The 21,721-nt window shown below is 40.8% G+C and overlaps 1 protein-coding gene across 1 annotated transcript in view; it reads left to right on the top strand.

Moving 5' to 3' along the window:
• The window catches only part of LOC110171260 (low-density lipoprotein receptor-related protein 1-like), a 363,394-nt gene that overhangs the window by 245,426 nt on the left and 96,247 nt on the right, over positions 1-21,721 (top strand). The window contains exons 28-37 of the mRNA XM_055160387.1: positions 848-979; positions 6,021-6,248; positions 7,580-7,754; positions 11,118-11,212; positions 13,027-13,176; positions 17,052-17,192; positions 18,237-18,362; positions 19,260-19,391; positions 20,235-20,369; positions 21,131-21,260. Coding sequence (XP_055016362.1) covers positions 848-979; positions 6,021-6,248; positions 7,580-7,754; positions 11,118-11,212; positions 13,027-13,176; positions 17,052-17,192; positions 18,237-18,362; positions 19,260-19,391; positions 20,235-20,369; positions 21,131-21,260 — 1,444 coding nt within the window. The remainder of the gene's footprint in view (positions 1-847; positions 980-6,020; positions 6,249-7,579; positions 7,755-11,117; positions 11,213-13,026; positions 13,177-17,051; positions 17,193-18,236; positions 18,363-19,259; positions 19,392-20,234; positions 20,370-21,130; positions 21,261-21,721) is intronic.

Genomic DNA, 21,721 nt, shown 5'->3' with positions numbered 1-21,721 from the left:
GCAAAAGTGTGTGGAATTCAATTGTGTATGCATGCCAGGTGTCTGTGTACTGTATGTTTGTGACGTAAACATGTACGTGACCTGAGCACATCTGAATAGAGTTTTGCATCTTGGGCAGTGTAGATGGAAACACTACGGCGGAGCGTATTCAACTTTTCCATTCTGGAGGGTGGTTTCAGATATTGAATTTTTAAGCCCCCAAAACGCTGTCACTGTCTAAACGAAAAGCACCTCGGATAAAATATTTTGTCGTTTTTACCCTCAAGGCCCTCAGTATCAGAGCTGCAGCTTTGGTTTATTCCACAGCTATTTTTAAAGATCCACAGAAAATGTTATGCAGATTGTTTAGCTCTTTAGTTTAAAAACCTTTAAACTTAGCTGAATTCAAATCATTAATATTGATTCCTTCATTTTGACGAGTTGGAAATTTCAAACAGATTTTGATGTATATTTGTATATTTCTTGTTTGAGTCTGTCTGTCTGTGCAGTTAAAATATTCAGATGATCTAATTTCTTTTGTAAAAATACCCAGAACAAGTCCAAATCTTTAAAGCAACAAACTGAATCAATCAAAACTTGTCAAAACTTGATTTAAAAAACAATATAATGGATGATTGAAGTGAGAATTTCAATTAAACAAATATGAAGTCTTTTGTAGTGTGTTTACTGTACCTGATTTCAGCATGCATGGATGTTCATCATTTGTCGTCAATCACAAGTTAGTTCTGGTAAATCAAAAGGAACTCTTTCATCTTTCTGAATGAATAATCAACTTGAGATCCAAAAAATAACAAATATTCACAAAATTACTCTTACATCATCCTCTTTTATGTCTCTTTTTCCTCAGCTCCCAATCCGTGTGCTGCCAAAGACGGAAAGGATCCATGTTCTCATCTGTGTCTCATCAACTACAACCAGACCTTCTCCTGCTCCTGTCCTCACCTCATGAAGCTCGGCCCGGACAAACGCACCTGCTACGGTAAAACACACAACTATACAAACTACTACACAAGCTACTGCAAACTACTACACAAACTACTACACAAACTACTACACAAGCTACTACAAAAGCTACTGCACAAACTACTACACAAACTACTACACAAACTACTGCACAAACTACTACACAGAACTGCAGCCAGACCTTCTCTTGTTCCTCTCCTCACCTCATGAAGCTGGGCCTGGACAGACACATCTGCTACGGTAAAACACACAACTACACAAATACACAAACTACTGCAAAAATTACTGTACAACCTACTACACAAACTACTGCAAAATCTACTGCACAAACTACTACACAACTACAACCAAACCTTTTCCTGCTCCTGTCCTCACCTCATGAAGCTCGGCTTGGACTACACAAGCTAGTACACAAACTACTACACAAACTACTACACCAATTACAACCAGACCTTCTCCTGCTCCTGTCTTCACCTCATGAAGCTGGGCCTGGACAGACGCACCTACTATGGTAAAATACACAACTATACAAATTATACATTATTTTACAACTTATACAAACTGCTACACAAACTACTACATGAAGTACTACACCAACTACTACACAGCTACAACCACAAACATACCTGCTACGGTAAAATACACAACTATACAAACTACTGCACAAACTACTACATGAAGCACTACACAAACTACTACACAACTACAACCAGACTTTCTCTCATGAAGCTCGGACCAGACAAACACACCTGCTACAGTAAAATACACAATTATACAAACTACTGCAAAAACTACTACACACAACTACACGCAGACTACTACACAAACTACTACACAACTACAACCAGACGTTCTCCTGCTCCTGTCCTCACCTCATGAAGCTCGGCCCAGACAAACGCACCTGCTATGGTAAAACACACAACTATACAAGTACACAAACTACTGCAAACTACTATAGAAACTCCTACATGAACTATTACACAACTACAACACAACTGACCTGCCAGTCCTTTCTAGATTCTATTTGAATCTGGAACTGGGAGACAGGATATCATAGTAAACAACACAAACTAGTACACAAGCTACTACACACCTTCAAAAAGAGCTCCTCCTGCTCCTGCCGTCACTTCATGAAACTAACATACAGAAGATTCAAACTTGGGCTGCAAGATGAATCACGGTCAAATCCAAAAAGCTATTTGAATGGACGCAGTGGTAAAGGCTGCAGTTTTTCAAGTACAACCAACAAAATGTCCTTCATCCTGTGCATAAAAACTGTAACCCTGTAGTCTGGGTCTGCACAAACATGCTCTGAAATGGGATCCTTGTATTAGTTTGTCAGTTCAGATTTCAGTCTTTTTTCACTTCTTCTGGACATGTTTAAAGTCTAATTGCGATTGAAATGACCCAAATCGTTGAGCGCGTCTAGAAACGCACAAACACAAAACCACAAACACACAAACACACAAACACAGAGCTCGGGCTTTGTGTGTGATTCTAATACAAAGCGACAGAGACGTTTCGCTGCTTATCTCTGCAAAAGTGTCTGAATGCTGCTTTATCTTATCACTCTGCTCAACTGCACACAGAGAGAGAGAGAGAGATGGAGGGAGAGAAGGAGGGAGAGAGAGAGAGGGAAAGGGAGAGCGAGGCAGAGAGGCGGGGAGGAAGAGAGAGAGGGGGAAAGGGAGGGAGGGAAGGAGGGTGAGGGTGAGAAAAACAGAAAGGGAGAGAAGGAGAGAGACTGAGGCAGGGAGGGAGAGAATGGGGTAAAAGAGAGAGAGCGAGAGAGAGAGAGAGCGTGTGGGAGAGAGAGAGAGAATGGAAGAGAGAGTATGAAACAGGGGAGGGAAAGAGGGAATGGGAGGGAGAGAAAAAGAGAAAGGGAAAGAAGGAGAGAGACTGGGGCAGGGAGGGAGGAAGTGAATGGGGGAAAAAGAGAGAGAGTGTGTGGGAAAGAGAGAGAGAATGGAGAGAGTATGGAAGAGAGAGAGAACGGGGGAGGGAGAGAAGGAATATGAGCGGGAGAGAAAAAGGGAAAAGGAGGGAAGGAGGGAGAGAAGGAGAAAGAGTGAGGGAGAGAGAACGGGGGAGAGAGAGAGTGAATGGAAGAGAGAGAGAATGGGGAGGGAGAGAGTGAAAGAGAGGGAGAGAAGGAGAGAGAGGGAAAGAGGAGAGAAGGAGGGGAGAGAGGGAAAGAGGGAGAGAAGGAGGGAGAGTGGGGAGAGAGAGGGACAGAGAATAGGGGAGAGAGAGATATGAAGAGAGAGGGAGTGGGAGGGAGAGAAAGAGGGTGAGGAAGAGAAAAAGAGAAAGAAGGCGAGAGAGTGAGGCAGAGAGGGAGGAAGGGAGAGAATGGGGAAAAGAGAGAGAGCGTGTGGAAGAGACAGAGAAAGAGAGAATGGAAGAGAGAGTATGGAAGAGAAAATGGGGGAGGGAGAGAGGGAAAGGGAGGGAGAGAAAAAGGGAAAGGGAGAGAAGGAGGGAGAGGGAGAGAAAAGGGGTGAAGGAGGGAGAGAGAGGGAAAGGGAGGGAGAGAAAAAGTGAGGGAGAGAGAACGGGGGAGAGAGCGAGTGAATGGAAGAGAGAGAGAACGGGGAGGGAGAGAGGTAAAGAGAGGGGGAGAAGGAGGGAAAGGGGAAAAAAGGGAGACAAAGAGGGAGGGACAGAAAATAGGGCAGAGAGAGGGATGACGAAAGAGAGGGGGAGAGGGAGTGGGAGGAAGAGAAAAATGGAGAGAGAAAGTGGGGAGAGAGAGAGAGAGAGGGAATGGGAAGGAGAGAAGGAGGGAGTAAGAGTGAGTGAGAGAGAGAGAGAGAGAGGGAGTGGGATGGAGAGAAAAAGGGAAAGGGAGAGAGGCAGAGAGGGAGAGAGGGAGGGAGAGGAACAGCTTGGAGTGACAGAGGGAGGAAGAGAGCCCTCTCTCATCCTTGCTCTGATTCCAACTCTTTCTCCTTCCTTTTCTCGCTGTCTCCCTCTCTTTTATTTTCTATCATTTTCTATCAGTGGACTCTACCTGTCTCTTCTTTACTTTCTCTTTATTTCGCTCGCTTCTGTCTGTCCTCTCTTTCTCTCGTACACACATTCTTTCTTTCACTCTATTTTGACTCTCTTTTTTCTCTTTATCTCTCCTTGTCTCTCCTTCTCCTTCTTATTTCTTTCTCTCTTTTCCCTTTCTTTCTTCTCTCTCTCTCTCTCCCTCTTGTTCTCTTTTTTGTTTCTCCCTCGTTCATCCTCGCTTTGATTCCAACTCTTTTGCTTCCCTTTTGTCACTCTCTTTCCCTCTCTCTTATTTTCTCACTTCTTCTTTCTCTGCATCCTTAACTCTCTCTCTTTTCATTCTCTCTTTTCCTTTCTTTCTCTCTCTCTTTTTCTGTCCTTTCTCCCTCCCCTTTGCGCTCTTTGTCGCCGTCATCTCTTTTTTTCTCTCCTTCCTCGCTTTCTCCCTGGCTCTTTCTCTTCGCCCTCCCTCTCATCTCCACCCTCTCTTTCTTCCTGATGTCATGCTCTCCCTCCTCCTCTCTTTGTCTAGACATCACTCTCTCCTTCCTCTTTCTTGTTCTCTCTCCATCCCCTCTCTTGCTTTCTTTATCTCTTGCTTTCTTTTTCTCTCACTATTCTCTCTCCCTCTCCTCTAACCTTCTTTCTCTTCTGTGTTTGTGTCTCTCTCTCTCTCCTTGTCTCTTTCTTCCCCATCTCTCTCTTTTTCTCTCACTTAATCTCTCGCTCCCTCTCTCCCTCTTTCTCTGTCGCTCCCTCAGTGTCACTGATAAAGTGCTCCGTGCATTTGTAATGGCTCTAAAGCGCCGGTTTCATTCACTTCATCACTTGTTCTTTTGAGTTAAGCCGACTCCAAACCAATGATCCCAGAGGACGAGTGATTGAATTAAACGTGTGTTTTTCTCTCATTCAGTCAGAAGGAAAGTGCACTGCAAAAAAGCTTAACATACAAACACCTAAATCTGTCAGAAAACGACTTCAAAGATCATTTGACTTGACAAGTTGTCTTAAAATAAACGACTTTTAGACTAGAATGAAGCGTCTCAGAACAAGTAAGTCGATCATGAAGATGATTAACCTGATATAAGTTTTAAAATCTTGGCCAGATCAGAGAAAAAAAAAATCTAGTCAAGTTAAGATGACTTGAATTAAGAAAGTTTGATCATGATTTGAGTAAATTTCACTTGACAAGTAAAATGATCTGCCAGACTCGAGATGTGATAGAGGTAGTAGAGACCAGACTCATATCTCCGTATAAAAAACACATAAATATATCAGTCGAGATTTGCCAGACATGAAATCATCTGGAGAACTTTCAAAATAATGTGTCGGTAAAGTGTGATTGTGATAAAATATGACTGATTCATTAAAGGTTGTATGGAGGATTTTTTTGTTTTTGTTTCAAATTGTCAGTGAAAGTTTAAAATACCATTACAGAGACGCAGCAGCCTTGTAATTATGATGACCAAAAAAAAAAGAATGAAAGTCTATCAACTGTGGACGTAGTGAGGCCAGATAAACATCAGCCAATAGAAAACGAGGCAGCCTCATTTTCTATTGGCTGTTAGGTTGTCAATCAAACTCCCTATGTTTCTAGTGTAACTGACTGGGGATTATGTGCTTTATGCAGCGGTTTTTAGAGGCTTTTTTAAAACTGTAGCTTCCTCGCATTTCGCACAAAGTTTGTTACGATAGCGGACGAGAATCCACGACCAGTTTGCCACAAAAGAAAGTCGGTTTTTGAGGTCGCTGAAAGAAGAAGAGAAGAAGAAAAGGAGCAAAGCCAAACTGAGGTGATTCTTGGAGATTCCTTCCAGCGATGGCGCGAATGAAGCAGACGAAGGGTCTAAAAACTGACGCGTCGGTCGCTAAAATATTTCTAGACAGGTCACTGCAACTGTAATTCTGAACACGCACTGGATGTAAACAAGTGTGATTTCTAGAGTAAAGAGGCGGGAGGAGATGTTTCTACTGAGGAGGAGGAAGGTGGTGTCACACATGCACAACATTTGAAAAAGGACTGTCACTGTATTTCTTTTCTTTCTCTTGTCTTGCAGAATCGCGTCAGTTCCTGCTTTACGCTCGTCAGATCGAGATCCGTGGAGTGGACATAGATAACCCGTATTACAACTACATCATCTCCTTCACCGTCCCCGACATCGATAACGTGACCGTGGTGGACTATGACGCTCAGGAGCACCGCATCTACTGGTCCGACGTCAGGACTCAAACCATCAAGAGGGCCTTCATCAACGGCACCGGGGTCGAGACTGTCGTGTCTGCCGGTACTTTTTTAAACAACTCATATTATGCTTTTTTCAGTTTTTTTTGTTTGTTTTTTTTTAGCGATTGCTTGGTTTCAGATGACATCAAAACATGAGCTTCATTTGGTTTTCTGATCATTTATTTTAGTCGATAGTTTTTTCAGTTTTTTCACAGTAGCAGTTTCAAAGAATTGCAAGTAAGCAGAGCTGTGGCTGAGGATACTACTTGATATATATTTAGTCAATTAAATTCTTCATAATCATTATTAATTCATTCCCTCCACACTCGGTGCTGGTGAGATACTTACAGAGGTAACCAGACGAACGCAACGCAGCCCATCTGTGACCAACAATTACATTATGATACTAGGTGTGAGAGAAGAGGAGAGGAAAGGGTGCAGGTGAGAGGGTACAGAGGAGGGAGAGGAGAGGGTGTGGAGGAGAGGGCGCAGAGGAGAGTGTGCAGAAGAGAGGGTGCAGAGGAGTCGGTTACACAAAGGAGAGGAGATGGTGCAGAGACGAGGGTGCAGAGGAGTGAGGAGAGAGTGCAGAGGAGAGAGTGAAGAGGAGAGACGAGAGGGTGCAGAGGAGAGAGATGAGAGGGCGCAGAGGAGAGAGTGCAGAGGAGAGAAACTAGAGGGTTAGAGGAGAGAGATGAGAGGGTGCAGAGGAGAGAGGAGAGAGTGCAGAGGAGAGAGACGAGAGGGTGCAGAGGAGAGAGTGCAGAGGAGAGAGACGAGAGGGTGCAGAGGAGAGACAAGAGGGTGCAGAGGAGAGAGTGCAGAGGAGAGAGACGAGAGGGTGCAGAGGAGAGAGTGAAGAGGAGAGAGATGAGAGGGTGCAGAGGAGAGAGACGAGAGTGTGCAGAGGAGAGGGTTAGACAGGGGAGAGGGTGCAGAGGAGAGAGAGAAGAGGGTGTGGAGAAGAGGGTGCAGAGGAGTCGGTTACATAGAGCAGAGGGTTTAGAGGAGAGAGAGGAGATGGTGCAAAGGATAGAGTTACACAGAGGAGAGAGAAGAGAAGGTGCAGTAGAGAGGATGCAGAGGACAGGGCAGTAGAGCAGAGATGAGGGTGCAGAGGAGTGAGGAGAAAGTGCTAGGAGAGAGGGTGCAGAGGAGAGATGAGAGGGAGCAAAGGAGAGAAAAGAGAAGGTGCAGCGGAGAGGATGCAGATGAGAGAGAGGAAGATGCAGAAAAGTGGGTTCAGAGGAGGGGGTTAGGAGAAGGTGCAGAGGAGTCAGTTACACAGAAGAGAAGGTGCAGAGGGTACAGAGGAGTCGGTTATACAGTGAAGAGGGTCAGTCAGACAGACTGTAATAAACACTAAAGAACCTGGTGTCTTGTGGTCTCCAGACCTGCCCAACGCTCACGGTCTGGCTGTGGACTGGGTCTCGAGGAACCTGTTCTGGACGAGCTATGACTCAAACAAGAAGCAGATCAACGTCGCTCGTCTGGACGGCTCCTTTAAGAACGCCGTGATCCAAGGCCTGGACAAACCGCACTGCCTCGTCCTGCACCCAATACTGGGGTATGTCCACTCTCACACACACACACACACACAACCACGCACACACACACACTGGGGTCGTCACTGAGACCCTCTGAAACCATAACTCCTCTTTGTTTGCTCATTGGTCTGGAAATGTTTCTCCATATTTGCCATCTTTTGCAAGTGTTTTTTGTACTTTTTATTTATTTTCTATTTTTTCTAAATAGAAATCCCAAATCGTGACACTATTTTATCTCAAATGGATGGTTACTTTTTACATTATTTTTACATTTATATGACATCAAATTAGGGTCAAATGCATGGTCCTTCCGTCGTCCAGGTAGGTTCCATCGCAAAAAACACTGGACAAAAGTTTTTAAGAAAGAATACTTTACATTTCTCATCCAAGAGGCTTCTTCAGTTCTAAAACTATTTTTGATCCAAAAACGTTAATTTTGTCATCTCTGAAACATTGGCAACTTTGCTTTTTTAAAACGGTACACTAGGAGATGATTTATGTATGGTATTTTATAAGGTTGCTAAGTTGCTGATTATAACTTTTGTCCAAATTACAAAGGAGGAATAATGTGTGCAACCTGACAGAGTACTTGTTTCATTTTGTACAAATTGAAGACTACCATTTTGAAGTTTTTAGCTGAGTTCCTTATTTTGCAGTTTACACTATTTTACAGGTTTAAATTTGTGATTTCAGTTTCAATTTCAGTTTCAACAACAGCACCGCGGTCGAGACTGTGGTTTCTGCTGCTACTTTTTCAAACAAGTCATATTATGCTTTTTTTGTTTTTTGTTTTCAACTTTCAGCTAAGGGAAGCTAAAATAAATATTGTTCCAGATTTTTCTTGTGTTACAGTGATCAAAAGTTATTAGTTGTAGAACAGAAGAAGCCTGAGGTCCTTATTATGCAGTTTACACTATTTTACAGATTTAAATTTGTGATTTCAGTTTCAATTTGACCCTAAATTGACTCCATATGGTTTAATATTTGGCAGGGTCCACTAGTTTTGCAGATGTTTCTTCATTAGGCATTACTGTCAAGAATGTATCTAAACATTGATCTGTTTTATTGTTCAATGTGATGATACCAGAGGGGAACAATCAGAGCCTTTAAGGTATTCAGTGAAGGCCCAAGAAAAAATATTGAAAGAATGTTTGTAATACTAATATATTTTTTCAATATTTTTTATTCAGTGAGTAATAAACACAACACTAGTAATAATTTCGAGATCATGGTTATAAACTTGGACTAATATTTCTTGGGAAACAAAGGGAATGGAAATGGACCAATCACAATTTTTCTTCCATTGGTATCTGGGTAAATCAGTGACTCCTCCTACAGGCGCTGAACTAAAGAAACATGTGCAGGGGCTTCGGTGGCTGTAGCAAAGGCCTGTGCAATATAAGTCAATGTGGGAATGAATTTGAGGTTGACAGTTGTCTTAGCCAATCATATTTCATTGAGTTATGGGCGGGATCATATCGTGACATCTTCAGGGCCTTCGCGAATACCCTGTGATAGCAAATATAAGCAAGGCCGCAGCGTCAAAAAACGCACTGGGCGCATCTATTTGGATGCTTCGGGGATGTCACAAAGAAGGAGAAGAAAGAACGACCTGGGAACCGGATCTTGGAGCCCGCAGCCAGGCCAGAGCTTGGAGCGAGGCTCGGAGTCCATGGAGGCGTAGATCCATCTGTCTGTATTTGTTGAACAGTGGCGAATGATTATTAAAGAAATATATGAAATAAGCTTCATTTAGCTTCATTTTTTTATTTTTTATTTTTTTAATAAATGATGTCTTGATAGCCAACAATTGGTCCTAGTGAAGGCCTAGGGTCCAGGATCACAGTTCACCACTGGATGATACAGTACTGATACTGTTGGCTGCTGTATCGATATATCGCCAAGAATAATTTTTGGTATATTTTTTGGTATATTTTACTAAATTATTTTGTTACAGTGCTACAGTTTTGTTGCTTGTTTAGAGGAAGGAAACTCGTTTATGCGACACATTTGACATTTTCACTGTTTTGATGATTAAAATGTTTGTGTTTCATATGAACTTTGCACAAGAAGTGGTTTAACAAAGACTTTTAGTATCACGGTCATGATTTAGCCTTTATTTTTTTATTGAATTGTATCGAATCTATTTGAAATATATCTTATCGAATCGAAAGTACTGTACCGAGGTATGTATCATATCGTGGCCTGTGTATCGAGGTATGTATCATATCGTCAACTTCTTAATGATACCAGCCCTGATCCTGAAAATAACTGTCATTGTGCAAAAAATACATTACAACATTACGTAGTAAATTACAATATATTCATGTTTTTATGTTGTTGTTTTTTGTTTACTGTTCCTTAAAAAGACACACAATAATCTGTACTATTTTTGTGTAAATAGTACTATTTACAGTTCTTTGATTATGTAATTTTCGTCTCCCCTCAAAGCCTTTCTGAGGAATTTGAATCCACTCATTGTAAACATGGGCTTAAATGGGAAGCAGATGTCTGGTCCAAACATTGGCTCCTCTCCCAGAATGCACTGGGGCAAACACAGGGAGGGAGGGGCCATATTATGTGTTTTTCCTCTGTATTTATAGCCATGTCCCGAGTAAGCTTTACAGAAAGTTAGAGTTTATTGAATTAAGGGATTACTCATTGAAATTTGTGTTCACTACAATCATTCTTAACACGAGTAGGCCTCTCCACAGATCAGACTTGTAAATGTTGCCTGCATCACCTGCCTGTCTCCATAGAGATTAATAAGTAATAAAAGTTTGTATTGAAAATCAGTGAGGGTGTTGATATACAGTTGTAGAGAGTATTATCTGTTACATAAGGGTGAGTTGTTTTACAGTTGTGTGAGTGGTTGTACAGTTGTAGGGAGTATTATGTGTTACATAAGGATGAGTTGTACAGTTGTAAGGACTATTGTCTGTTACATAAGGGTGAGTTGCTGTATAGTTGTAGGGAGTATTATCTGTTACATAAGAGTGAGTGGTTGTACAGTTGTAGGGAGTATTATCTGTTATATAAGGGTGAGTTGTTGTAGAGAGAATTAAAAGGAGAATTCAATTAAAACTATACCCTAAAATTAAACCTAAATGTATAGTATGTATGACAGGTTTTGATTATTCTTTATTTTATTTTATTTTTTTCATTTGGTGCCATAATTTGAGTTTGAAAGTTGGTGTCAAAAGGAAGGAAGGAATGGTTGTGTGAATGTTTCTTCTCACAATCATTTGAAAATCTGAATACTATCATTGGATATTGCAACATCCCTTAAATCTAAATAAACTTTGGGATCGCAGTGTAACCATAATACAAACAAAATGTGAATTTAATTAAAAATCTTTCCTTTTATTTATTTATTTTTCCAGTAAACTGTACTGGACCGATGGAGACAACATCAGCATTGCCAACACAGACGGAAGCAACCAGAGCATCCTCTTCACCAACCAGAAAGGACCAGTGGGTACGTCAAACTCTGAGCCCTGCACTACAGCGCCCCCTGCTGACTGATGTGCTCACTAGTGTTGTCAGAAATATAGAAAATCAGATAGTCATCAATATTAAAACTAGATACTCATTTTTTGCAGGTATCAATATTAAAAATCTATCTAAAGAAAGAGTGTTTTTCATTTCAGTAAGTGTGTTTACATGCACATCAGTATCCCGGGTATGATCGGGTTTTTTGAGTATCTCGGTTTCGTCATGGTGCATGTAAACACAGTATCCCCGTTTCAGTATCCCGAATAAAGCCGTATTATGAGAAACTGGGTTACTGTAGCTGGTATATTCTGATAGTAACCGGGGTACTATGGCATGTATATGCAGTATCCCGGTTACTGCAACATAAAATTGAGTGTGCATGCATCCAAAAGACAAACAATTTTCAGTCTTTTCATCACAACGGTACCAAAATAATCAAGTGACCAACATACCGTATTTTCCGCATTATACTCATAACCCTCCAACCCCATCAAAAAATGACTGTAAGACCTGCAATCCAGATCGCCCTATACAGGAATCCACTCAGGTGTAACAGTGCGACTTCAGTAAACTACAGAGCCGCACCACCCGCAGCGACCGCGCAGCGACAAACATCCACCGACACACTCATCACTCAACGCCGACGAGGAACGGAATGGAGGAATGAACCGAAAAAGCGAGCGCAATGTCCCACTTCTAGACACAACTGAACAACTGAGTCACTTGCGAACACGCCAACAATCCAGCGGTCCCAGACAGCACCCTCCCTACACGCCACAACTGAACAAAGCCCAGAGTCACCGTGAACGCGTCAAACAAAGTCCCACTGACCCATCAAACTGTTGTGTTTCATTTAAAGTCTGGTTTGGTTTATTTGTGAAAAAAGTTCGAAAATAGACCATTCACTGACAAGAGCGCCTTATAATCCAGAGCTCCTAATAGTGCGGAAAATACAGTAAATAAAGTGACTATACATAAGTGAAATTACTGTAAAATAAAGAGCTGCGCTAAACCTGCAGACGAACAATCTTCACTCGTATGAACTACACACAAATGATCTCTGAAAAGTTAAACACGAACCATCTCCTATATGATATATACACAGAACAGACTCACCATCAGCAGCACATCCTCTGTCACAGAGAGAACACTCATATTCCACTGAGTCATGTTCTTTAGTCCGACAGAACCTGAACTGCATCAGCGCACAAGGAAAGAGCTGTGCTAAGAGTTTATGCAAATTAGCCATGTGGTTTTAAGTTTAGTTTCTGTAAAATGTAAACAAATGTGCCCAAAACTGAATTATATGGTCAAACAGGCTGATGTGGCTGTATAGTGTTTATGGTTTATATGTTGTAAAGTTGAGTTTATTTATGCAGAAGATTTCAATTAAGAATCTATTACCTTGTGTTTAGAAACATTGGGTTTGATCTGCGTATTGGATCATAACTCCTTGCCATTGGTTAGAAACCTACCTCTGCTAAGTATTTTTCCTGGTTTATTAAATTAAATTAAGTTATTTTTTGCACTTGCACATTTGTAAGATTATGTCAAGAAACGAGGATATTACATTTGATCATGTATACGGGGATATGAGTTTCCCTGTTTCTCAATACTGACATAACCGGCATATGACATATGACTAATAACCGGGATACTGATGTGCATGTATACGCTCTTAGTGTGATATCGGAATCGGTATTTAGTCTATTTCTTAGTATCGAAGTTGAGTCTGAAATGTTAGTATCATGACAAAACTGCTGCTCACTTCACATCTGTATATGATTCTTTTTACAGGACTGTCCATTGACTTTGACATGGAGCAGCTGTATTGGATCAGCTCCGGGAATAGCACCATCAACCGCTGTAATTTGGACGGCTCTGGACTGGAAGTGATCGAAGCAGTGAAGGGGAAACTGGTCAAAGCTACTGCACTGGCCATTATGGGTAAGACCAGAAATACTGATTCATCTTGATGTTAACGAACTATCTTTAAATGATTTACTGTGGCCCTTTGTGACGTCTAATTTTAAGTAAAGGGGCTCGAATAGAATAGTTTATTTTTAAAGGGCCCATTTTACACTATTTCTGATCTACGTTGTGTTGTTCTAATGGTGCCCCTCAACACAAACAGACCTGGAGTTGTGTTTTGTTTCATTCACACATGTTTAACACACAAACCCTGCAGATTTAGGCTGAGTTCTTCTCTCAAACTGAAAACACTCTGCTCCACCTTGTGATATCATGTGGTAATACAGGAAGTGCTCCAGTGTGGTTTTAAATTCTATACACCCTCACTAGAATCATTTGGATCATTTTGCCTTGGAATTGCAAATCTCGACTACTCAAAAGGTAAATGTAGCTGTTCACTTGAAAACTACTGCTTCATGACATCACAAGGTGGAACAGAGCATTTTGAGCTTTGGAGATGTAGACAAACTATTAATAAAGGGTTACTCAAACATGTGTGAATGAAACAAAACAGGTCTGTTTTTAACTTGGCGTAAAGCTCACAAGAGTCAATTTTGTATAATTTATGACCTTTAAAGTACATTATTGTTTATGAGCACTAGACTAGACGAGTACAAAGAACTGTCTGGATGTACAAAGAACTGTCTGGATGTAACTTTTCTGATGGAGAGCTCCCCGCCTTCTTGTTTACACAGAGATGTTATTGCTTGTTGCTTTGCCTGGAATGTTCTACACATGGTATAAAACTTTTCAACCAAAAAGAGCAAAATAAACCTTGACTCACATGCCAAAGCCCAGTTGATGTCATCAGCTGTCTTCTTGGCTCATAGTTAAAGTTGAATGTCATACCGAGGAATAACAATCAAAACGAAAACGTCAAACAACATCAAAGAGATCCATCACAAATAATAATAATAATACATCAGTTTTACACAACACTTTTCTGGACACTCAAAGAGTTTTACAGAGCATTATTCATTCATTCCACACCCGGTGGTGCGCCATCGACCCCTCCAATCACCACCATCACTCACACACACCACTTTCATACTAGGCCAGGGGTGACAAACTTAAATTGACAGAGGCCAAAATTAAAAACTGGGACTAAATCATGGGCCAAACAAAATATTTATTGAAAATTTTCAACAACATCTGCATGTTTTCTCTTCTTTCTAGATATGTAATGTTAAACCTTTTTTTTTTTTAAATCAAAATAAATGTTTAATAATAGTTTTGCTTAAACATTGAATCTAGAACAAGCAGAATATAAAATAATAACAACATTTTAAATAAATAATGTCTCTATAGTCGATCTGTAGCCGGTGGGCAGCTCTAATACATATTTGATATGATCTCGCAGGCCAAATATTATATCGTAGGCTAAATATGGCCCCGAGGCCTGAGTTTGACATGGCTGTACTAGGTAAGGTGGGTGAAGTATCTTACTTAAGGACACAACAACAGTTTTTGCCACTGGCATGTGAACAGGCTTGGCCCTGCTGAGCTTCTGAGATCTGACGGGATCAGGTTTTGACAAGCTGGTATGACCACAAATGTTACACAATGCATCTTTAAATTCAAAGTGTTGCCCATATTTTAGTGATGTATAAACAGAGGTGCTAGAGTAGTCTAAAATTGTACTCAAGTAGTGGTATCATTACTTCAAAATAGTATTACTCAAGTAGAAAGAAGAATAATTTTAAGTTGACATAATCGGAAGGACAGAATATGAAATAAAGCACAAAATCTGATCTGGAATTTTTAAAGGAGAGAAACAAAAATGGGAAAAGCTGAAAAATCAATTTTTGAAACATTTCATATTTTCAGCATAGAGCTTTTGTCACTTGTAGACTTACTCACAGTGGGAAGGGAAACCAAAACCTTAAAATATGAGTACTGTTATTTCAATTAAAATAGTAAAAGTAGGAGTAAAAGTATGTTGCTATAAATGTACTGCACTGTATTTGAGGACTAGCCACCTCTGTATGTAATAAACCATTGTCGGACAATTTGAGCGTTTTTATAGAAATAATCCATGGCAGTTAGCAGTGGAATTCTCTCTGGCCGTGGTATAAAAATGAATCTTTGTTTGAATGTGGTGACTCATACCATACATAACACGCTCTGAAACTGAAAGGTCCTCGCTCCTCTCCTCGTCCTTGTGCAGATTGTTACAAAGTGAATTTCTCAGAGCGAAAGAGAAAAAACTATTCTCTGAAACTTAAATGAAATTGTGATGAGTCAGATTGAAATGACAGTGGACAGAAACACCTGAGAGATTTTCTTTTATTTCTCCCCAACTCGACCTGAAAAGCGATTTGTGCAACTGCTATTTTCTCCCATCAACCCTAAAGCATACATAAAAGGCATATATCTTTTCCACCAGAGTTTTATTTTTAGTTTTGTTCATTGCAAACCCAAAATATTGATCTAAAATGACTCAAAGGAGCTGTCTCTAACCTGGGCATTGTTTTAAAAAGGTATTACAATCACGACTGAACCTGGGGTGGCAGTCCATTATAGAGGACACATCCAAGTTTTTCTCATTCTCATAGACAGGATCTACTGCAGCTGCACTTGCACTGGTTTATAACTGGCTGCAGGAGGCATTTTAGGTTAAACCAACTGGATTTCAGCCCAAATGACAGATGAGACATGTTGACTGGATAAATGTCTTGAACCAAAACACCAAATTATAGCATGAACAACTTGTCGATCAGTGTTTTTTGTAGTAGTTGGTTTCTCATATGGTAGTTCGCTCTCTGGACAGACACCAGTGACACTAGATTTAGTTCTGTTTACTTCACTTTTGGGTTGGTCTTGTTCACATACGCTTCATTAAGCCCAAACACGCACCATGAGCCACATGAGAGGCATCAGCTGATCAGAGAACTTATTTCCATGGCAACCTTCTTCAAGCGGACAGAGCCCCAGGAATACACTCACTCACTTCTCCTATACGTGATGATCTTTTATTTTGTTTTTGGTTGAATACACCGTGAGGACTGTGCGCGCTGGTGACAGTTAAGAATGTTTCTTGAAGATATACAAACAGACCCAGAGTCCCCTGCACAGACAGAAGCAGGGTCACCTGCGCAGACAGACTCAGACTCAACTGCACAGACAGACCCAGACTCACTTTCACAGACCGACCCAGACTCACCTACACAGACAGACCTAGACTCACCTGGGCAAACAGAGGCTGGGTCACTTGCCCAGACAGACTAAGACTCACCATCGCAGACAGACCCAGACTCACCTTCACAGACAGACACAGACTCACCTGCGCAGACAGAGGCAGGTTATTTTTGCAGACAGACCCAGACTCACCATCGCAGACAGACCCAGACTCACCTGCACAGACAAACCTAGACTCAACTGCGCAGACAGACTCAGACTCACCTGCACAGACAGACCCAGATTCAACTGCGCAGACAGACCCACACTCACCTGCACAGAAAGACATGTTTTTTGCAGAAGATGATCCAAGTTCCCTGGTCAGACGAACATGTCAAATAGCAGCTCTGTAGTATTCATACAAATATATGTGATCTGAGAGCTTTTTTGCCTAATTCCAGCTCTGTTACTGTCACCTTGGACTGTAGGTTGGTCCCACTCCAGTGTGAGAGCAGCTGCTCTGAGACTACCTGTTTCAAGTGCTGTCGGAGTGAATGTTTAATGTCCATCAGAAAGTGACTGTCATATGTCAAATGCTCTTTTACATCAACCTAACCAGTGATAGTGTGAAAACAACCTACGAAATCAGCCTTACATTTGTTATCAGTAAAATTGTAAAAATCAGATTTAGCATCTTTAATTTCAAATTTGTATTTCTCTGTTTTTGTTTGTAGGAGATAAGTTGTGGTGGGCCGACCAGGGCACGGACCAGATCGGGACATGTGACAAAAAAGATGGAGGAAACTGGAAAGTCTTGAGGAACAGCACCTCTCCCATGATGCACATGAAGATCTACAATGAGACTGTTCAGAAAGGTACCACACCCACAAATCTACAGTGAGACTGTTCAGGATGATACCACACCCACAAATGTACAACAAGACTGTTTAGAAAAGTACCGCACCCAAATATCTACAATGAGACTGTTCAGAAAGGTATCGCACTCGCACCTGACCTCAGCAGCTCGATTTAAAGTGCATCTGACAGGCCAGACTATTTATTTCTCCAGAATACAGTTAACATCATTATATTTAAGATTTTACTAAAGGTATGTTACCTAGCAACCATAAACCATAAATAATGTTAATGAGGGCCAAAATATGTCTAAATTACACAATAGTTACGATTTCACAAATAAAAATACATGACATTGATTTCCTTGCGTGTAGACTGTTCCTGTATTTTGGATGGAAATGATGACAGTTGGTGCACTATTTTCCAACTTTTTGTTTTCTACATTTCTTAGAACTATGATAAATATTTGCTTTAGGTACTATCCCATCAAAATAAGTAAATAAATATATGATTTCGTCAAATGCACTTTCAAAACAAAGGAAAAAACATTGCAGAGGATGGACAAACATCACAGATTTCTGCAGAATGAATGAGCAAAGCCCTAATCTCTGTTCTTCTGAAGTGAGAGAAATGTGATTCTGTTTGTAAATGATGGAGAACTGATGAGCTCCTTCGTTTCACATGCGTCACAGAAAAAAACAAAAACAAATGTGATTGGATGATCCTGTTTGGTTGTGGCTCCAGGCACGTCAGAGGGCGTGAGGAGCAGACTGATGTCTGTCTGTATAACAAATAAACAGAGATCACTCTGGATTCACCAGGAAAGAAACACGCTTCAGTTAAACAAGTCCAAGTATGTTTTTAATGCACAAGCATCATTATAGCACTGTAAAGCTATTCTATATAGAAAGTACGTCAGTATAGCGTCATATAGACACATTAACAGCATTTCCTCTTGGCTCTTGTTTGAAAGTGTTTATCTGAGCATGGATACATTTGTAAACGATTCACTGACCTCCTGTTTGATTCTTCTGTGTGTTTTGTCTTGTTTCTGGTGTTTCTAGGCACTAATCTGTGCAGTAGTAACAATGGAGACTGCTCCCAGCTGTGCCTCCCCACGTCTCCCACCACCAGAGCCTGTATGTGCACCGCCGGGTACAGCCTGCGGCGAGGCCAGCAGTCCTGTGAGGGTAAGAGGGGACAAATGAGTCATAAAGCTGTACTGTGGAACACTTCCTGTTGATGCTTCATTAAATGTTGGAATCCATGGAGGTCTAATTGCTTTACCTTGAAAGGTCCACAGTATGGCATTGAAAGTATCTGTCTAGCATTTATTTAATTACAGGTGTTTTTTATTGCTGAAATACCTTGAAAACAAGCATACTTACTGTGAATGTGGTCACCTCGACAGAGCTGCTTGTCTGAATAGAGATAGATAAGTTTAATGCCATACTGTGGGAATTTCCAGCCAGGCAAAGCAGTAACATCTCTAAATATAAGGATGCTATAAGGATGCCATAATCCACGAGAAAAGTTAGACACTGAGCCTTTCAGGAATATTACAAACAAATAGTATATAATCATAAACTGTGCACATTCAAATAAAATTGAGAAATACATATTTTGTAAAATTTTAAAAAAGGATTTTGATTTGTGATTTTTCTTTTGTTTTGTAAGGTCTGCAGTTCAAACTTTACAAATCTGTTTGGATTTAGACCTGGTTTAGATTGGATTATAGAGATCATTTTGCAGTTAACTTTTCTTGAATGTTAATGTGAATTAATAGGTATACTCAGTTTTCTTGTTTTTTTTTATATTACACTCATGTAGGTGATTGTCTGTCAAACAAAAACCTCCATATTGACCCATTCACACTAGGACACAGTTCAATCTTGATGTAGACTTGGTTTTGTTGTAGTCCTGGTTTAATCCTTGTTTATTTCCAGTTGTTGATGTTGTGTGTAAAGCTGCATGCAGCCTATCTCTGTAATATTGTGCTCTGTTTTGCCTCATGCCGGTGTTCTTTAACCATGTTGTACCACAAACCAGTTTTGTGTATCTAAATTGCTGTGTGGCTCCCCCTGCAGGTGTGGGCTCGTTCCTGCTGTACTCTGTTCATGAGGGCATCCGGGGCATCCCTCTGGACCCTGCAGATAAGTCTGACGCCCTGGTGCCAGTGTCGGGCACCTCTCTGGCTGTGGGCATAGATTTCCACGCTGGTAAGACATCACTTTATAATAGACTCAGTTAGACAGCGCAGCACACATGGCACTGTTCTACTGTCAGTGGTAGAGTTAGAGTGAACATGTTTTGGTCCTGTTTTAAGCCCAGTTTGAGTCCTGATGTAACTTTGTTTAATCTTGGTCTAGTTAAGGTTTAGTTCAGGTTTAGTTCTGAATTTAGTCCCAGTTTTGATGCAAGTGTGAATGCACTCTTTCTCAGCTACAGTACATACATTTTGATAAATTAAATATTGGATGAAATTGTCTTTTTCTGAGTCATTTTCATACCTCTTCTTTTTTCAGTTGTACAATTTTTAAGTAAAACACTCAAAAATGTGACTAGTCTTTCCAAAATTAAGACTGTGTTTTTAGTCTGGTCCTGTTCTAGTCCTGCTTTAGTTCTGTGTTTAGCCTCAGTCTTGATGTGGTGTGTGAAGTGTGAACACTACCTACAGTAATCTTATAAATGGTGCCTTCAAAGGTCTCCTGCCCTGTTTTTAAGTTCATAAATCACTGGCATACGTGCTCTGAGCGTTTCAGATGTCAAAACATGTTTGTTATAAATGCTGCAACTACAAGCTGCTACAATAGTTTAGCTTTACAAAAGTATGGCCTTAGTTTTGTTTTGTTGTTTGGTTAGTCCCACTGTTGCCAACTTCAGATTATTTTTTGGATTTCTATCACAACACTGCCAGTATGTATTAAATATTGTGTTCAGTTAATCCATGTCTCCAAACAAAGTCTGTTTACACATGAACATTATCTTCACATTTCTCATACAGTGTCATAGTAATAAATATACTTACTTCACTTTCTTACTGAGATGTGTTTTCTCCTCAGACAATGACACGATTTACTGGGTGGACATGGGCCTGAGCACCATCAGCAGAGCCAAACGGGACCAGACGTGGAGAGAGGACGTGGTGACCAACGGTATCGGGCGCGTGGAGGGCATCGCTGTCGACTGGATCGCAGGTCAGACTCCTGCTGGAGAATCACTCACACAGGGCAGCTTTCAGTCGATGTAGATGCCCTTGGGAAGGTCCAATGTGGATTTTTGGAGCCAATACTGATATCCAGTATTAGTCTTGCTGTTGGGGCTGATAAGATGCTGATGTTACACTTTTAAAATCCGTAAGAACTACCATACCTACCATACCTAAGATGACATTGCTTCGGCAAGATGTTCCACACTATGGGATTAAACTGAACTATTTTGCATTTATTCAGTTACTTCAGGTATTTCTATTGCTCAAAAAACCCTTGCTTGCCTCTCCACCTCGCTATGGAGACATGCGCATGGCCTATCCTCCTCCAGAAAAGTTACATAGTGTATCTTTCTATGATTGTGTAAACATACAGCCATATTTTTACTAAATATCAGGGCAAAAATATTAGCTACATTTTCAACATTAATATCTGTGAAAACCCTCTTAAATCACCAGTGGCCAATGACTGATAAACCTGCCGCTTTAGGGTACAGATTGCAGTAACGTGGTTAATAATAATTTTTATCCAGCCCTTATTCATATCTTATTCTGCATAACCTTATTCTGGTGCAAAAAATGTCCACCAAACTCCTTATTACTGTAGTCTATAATAGTATGATGCCCCTGTTGTACATGAATGCTTCTAGGCTTTTGTTGATTAGGATGTTGTTAAGAGCTAGTATTATAAGAAGTGTGTTGTTTACTTATTTACACTTACACGTGTTGTCGCTCTCTTCTCTGTGACAGGAAACATTTACTGGACGGACCAGGGCTTTGACGTGATCGAAGTGGCTCGACTGAACGGCTCCTTCAGATACGTGGTGATCTCACAGGGTCTGGACAAACCCCGGGCCATCACCGTGCACCCCGAGAGAGGGCAAGTCTTTTATTCATTTATTCATTAGACAGGGACAGTGTAGACAGATGTAGCTGTGTATGTTGTGTATAATCTGTCCCCCATCTGTCCCCCATAATGTGGAAGTTCATGGTGAAACCTCCACCAGAAAAGTTACAAATCAGTAATATAGTTCAGAGTTTACTGGTTTGCCTGGGTACATGCGCTCAGACAAACAATGAGAGGAAACACTGAGTGGATTTCTGTGGATCCAGTATTTTCTTGGGATTAACTCCAGTTCAATGTGATAATGTGCAATGATGAGTGTAATTTGCACTAAAAATGTACAACTGTGACTATGTGATAAGAGCAAGTGAAAGTTTGTTTAGAATAGTGGTTCTCAAGTTGTGGGTGAGAGTCCCAGAAGGGGGGGCAGAGGTTAAACTCAATATATATTTTTTGTATTTTTGTTTGTTTGTTTTTGGTTGTGGCTCATATGAAGC

The sequence above is a fragment of the Boleophthalmus pectinirostris genome, unplaced genomic scaffold (genome assembly GCF_026225935.1).
Source record: "Boleophthalmus pectinirostris isolate CB_2022bp ecotype Guang Dong unplaced genomic scaffold, ASM2622593v1 HiC_scaffold_3, whole genome shotgun sequence".
Taxonomy (NCBI): domain Eukaryota; kingdom Metazoa; phylum Chordata; class Actinopteri; order Gobiiformes; family Gobiidae; genus Boleophthalmus; species Boleophthalmus pectinirostris.
The sequence above is the reverse complement of the archived record's forward strand: the minus strand, read 5'-3'. Positions and strand labels throughout refer to the sequence as shown.